The following is a 3,022-nucleotide window of genomic DNA, read 5'->3' as shown; positions in this document are numbered from 1 at the left end:
CCTTTTTTGAACCACGACGTTTCCCATTTGTCAAAGTAAAATCTAATAAATATGGTTTTATGAAGACCATTGATGAATCCATTGTGTTCGGATGAGGAAAACTTGGATCATTAACGTTTCAAATCAATGCCGTTGTTGCCAGTCTTGAGGGCAACAATGCACTCTTTTGCAGACCTCTTTCCAAGTCACTGAATTTTGGATTTGGACCCCCAGACAAGCCCCCCCCCCTGTTTAGTGCACTGAAACCATAAACACGCCATGGACCTGCGGACCGGGACTTATGGCAGTGTCCTGACAGACGGGCCCACAAACACATCAGAGAATCGTACAGAATATCGGCTTTATTATGAAATCTGGGGATTTTCAGTTGAACCAGTCTGTTTGTACAGAGCTACGTCACGGATCTGGTTGATCACATCTTTATTACAAAACCGAAGCCTGATGAGGGACATGCAGCTGGTGAGAAGGCTCCAGCTGGACGGCTGCACGCCACCAGACCTGCTGCAGGAAATCACACGCCCAGAACTGCATTCAAAGTTTTTAATGTTCAACCCCAAACCTGACAGAAATATAGATGCAACAAAAAGCACACAGCAGTGTTGAACACCCCCCCCCCCCCCCTCGACCCGCCCAGAAGAACCTCGACATGTAACGTGGACTTTCCTCTGCTGCAGAGCCAAACCGTACCGTTCTGACCCGGTTCTGCTCGAGCTGGAGGCGTCAAAGTCGAGGTTTTAAAAACGAAAGAATGAACGTCGAGCCTGACGCAAACATCTGAAGACGGCGGGAGGTGAGAGACGTTCCTCGAAGTCCCGCCTTCAGATAAGGGAGGAGGTGGAGCTTCCCGTCCAGAGAAGAATCCCTCAGACATTTTTACATCAGGAGTGCAATTTGTTGTTCGACAGCATGAACACAACAGATGACAGAAAACACAACCGGGGGCATCTTCTAAGGGGAATAAAACCTTCTCACAGCCATTCCTTCCCTTGGAGTTTCTCATTTTTGACTACAATGACTGAAAATGAAAAGCCCCTTTTCTGCTTCAGCTGGACTAAAACTCTCCAACAGATATGGACAATAAAAATCTGTTAAAAAAAAAAAGACCCACATTTATGGCAGAGTCCTTCAACCATCTGTTTTTTACAAAAGGAAGCAAACAGGAGAAGAAAACTTCCAGCCAGTCTCTTTTCCAGAGAGTAAATTACGGTCTTGGTGTCAAAAACAAAACAAAAAAAAACAGTAGAGGAACACAGGGAGGGATTGTGGAAATCGCTCTACACGACTCGTCGCACTTCAAAAAATCTCTTCAGGTAGTAAATTTGTCCGAGCGTCATGGCGACCAGGACCAGAGCTTCAAAGAAGGACCACAGGACCACCCTGCTGTTCGTGTTGTCATTGACTGAGGAGAAAAAGAACACAACGATTCATTTCAGATGCACTTCCAGCGTTGGAGGCACGTCTTTCTGGGCACGTACTCGCTCTGTGTATCCTCTCGCGGACCTCCATGTACTCCTGCTCATGCTTGACCGCTGTCATGGCAACAGCCAGCTCGTTGATCATCTCCTCCAGCTTGTTCTGATGAGCTGGAACAGGCAGAAAAACAAAAGAAGGTGTCACCACGTCGCCTGCACTCAACTCGTGCACAAAACCCATGCACGGCACTTTCACACGTCTGATGCACGTGCCGGGACGACACGCTGTCTAAAAGGACCAGATGCTTGTTAGTTTAAACTGCAGAACCGGTTAGATTTACAAAAAAAACGCCACAGTGCATCACAGGCTGCCTGATCCCTACCGTCCCAGCTGTTGGCACCTACAGGAGAGCAAAGGCCGTCAGAACGAACGGAGCATAAGAGCAACGCGTGAGGCGCGGATCAGAGAGAACGCTCAGCACACCTTCAGTCTCCATGTTCTGGCCTTTGGGAGCCTCTCCGATGTCGATGGTGAACATGACGATCTTGGGCGTCATGGTGGACATCTTGTTGCTGAAGCAGAACTTGTAGGTTCCGTCCATGTGAGCAGCCACAGAGTACTTCCCGCTGGACTCCCGGTCCCCTTTGTAGATCTGCTTCCCGTCAGGCCCCATTATCTACCAACGGAATAAGGAAACCATTTTTGATAAGATACCAGTGTCCAGTTGATGGCAGCAGGTAAATTCTGCACACGAAGCACAGCATCTTTTCTTGAAAACCTGTTTTTGAAGACCCGGATTAATGATTAGACCACCTACCCAGATACAAACAACGTCAGTTTAGCTCAAAGTAAATATATATATATATATATATATATATATATATATATATATACATATACACACACACATATACATACATATATATAGCTTCATGATGGAAATTGTGTTAATAGTCGATTTATGCATTTATTTAGAAAAACAAAAACTTTTCTTTTAGTGACGGAAAAAGGATAAAGTTAAGATCAACAAATATCAAAACAAGGCTTTTTATATCAACATCTAAAAAAAAAATCCAAAACTTCCTCCTTGACATGTTCTACAATAGAGAAAAGCATTAAAGAGGTGAAATCATTATGGCCTCCTGAGTGTTTACAGAGCTCGTGTCAGATTTTCCATCTGATGTTTAAACACTTTCAGTCACGCTTCACTTCTTCTATTCAGTTGAACCGAGACAATCTGCTGATTTCTATCCTGTCGCTCTACGAAATTAAAAAAAATTGTAAACTGTATCTCTGAAACAGGTAGAACTTTATTTACTTTCCATTTGCTACAGAGGGAGGCAGCGGACATTAAGTTTGAAGGCCCCCTCTGATGAAAATGGCGTTTTTGACGTGGAGGACAAACAGAAAATTCAGCTTAAATCCATGATTGTCTTTGTTTTCCTGGTCTGAGCTGGAATCTGGATCAGAACTGGACGGACGGATGGATCTGATGTTGCTGCCATTTCTTTGCTACGCTAATGTTAGGTTGGGGGTGTGAGGGGCTGTAAGCTAGCAGGGGAGCATGTAAACAAAGTAAGGGAAGGGGTTGCTGGCTTGTTCTGCACCA

At 44.9% G+C, this 3,022-nt stretch overlaps 1 protein-coding gene across 2 annotated transcripts; it reads right to left on the bottom strand.

Annotated features, from left to right (window-relative positions):
- Positions 1–321: 321 nt before the first annotated feature.
- Positions 322–2,113, bottom strand: LOC111948302 (transmembrane emp24 domain-containing protein 2). Of its 2 annotated transcripts, XM_023960608.1 has the most exons (4): positions 1,897–2,113; positions 1,796–1,813; positions 1,476–1,583; positions 322–1,399 (listed from the first exon to the last, which is right to left on the bottom strand). In XM_023960608.1, exons 1-4 carry the CDS (start codon positions 2,084–2,086, stop codon positions 1,275–1,277), a joined length of 441 nt encoding a protein of 146 aa, XP_023816376.1. In that variant the 5' UTR covers positions 2,087–2,113; the 3' UTR covers positions 322–1,274. The 2 variants fall into 2 exon arrangements, with proteins under 2 accessions (XP_023816376.1, XP_023816377.1); XM_023960609.1 differs by lacking the exon at positions 1,796–1,813 and having other exon boundaries at positions 1,897–2,110.
- Between the last annotated feature and the right edge of the window lie 909 nt (positions 2,114–3,022).

Source organism: Oryzias latipes, chromosome 12, assembly GCF_002234675.1.
Source record: "Oryzias latipes chromosome 12, ASM223467v1".
Classification (NCBI taxonomy): Eukaryota; Metazoa; Chordata; class Actinopteri; order Beloniformes; family Adrianichthyidae; genus Oryzias; species Oryzias latipes.
The sequence above is the reverse complement of the archived record's forward strand: the minus strand, read 5'-3'. Positions and strand labels throughout refer to the sequence as shown.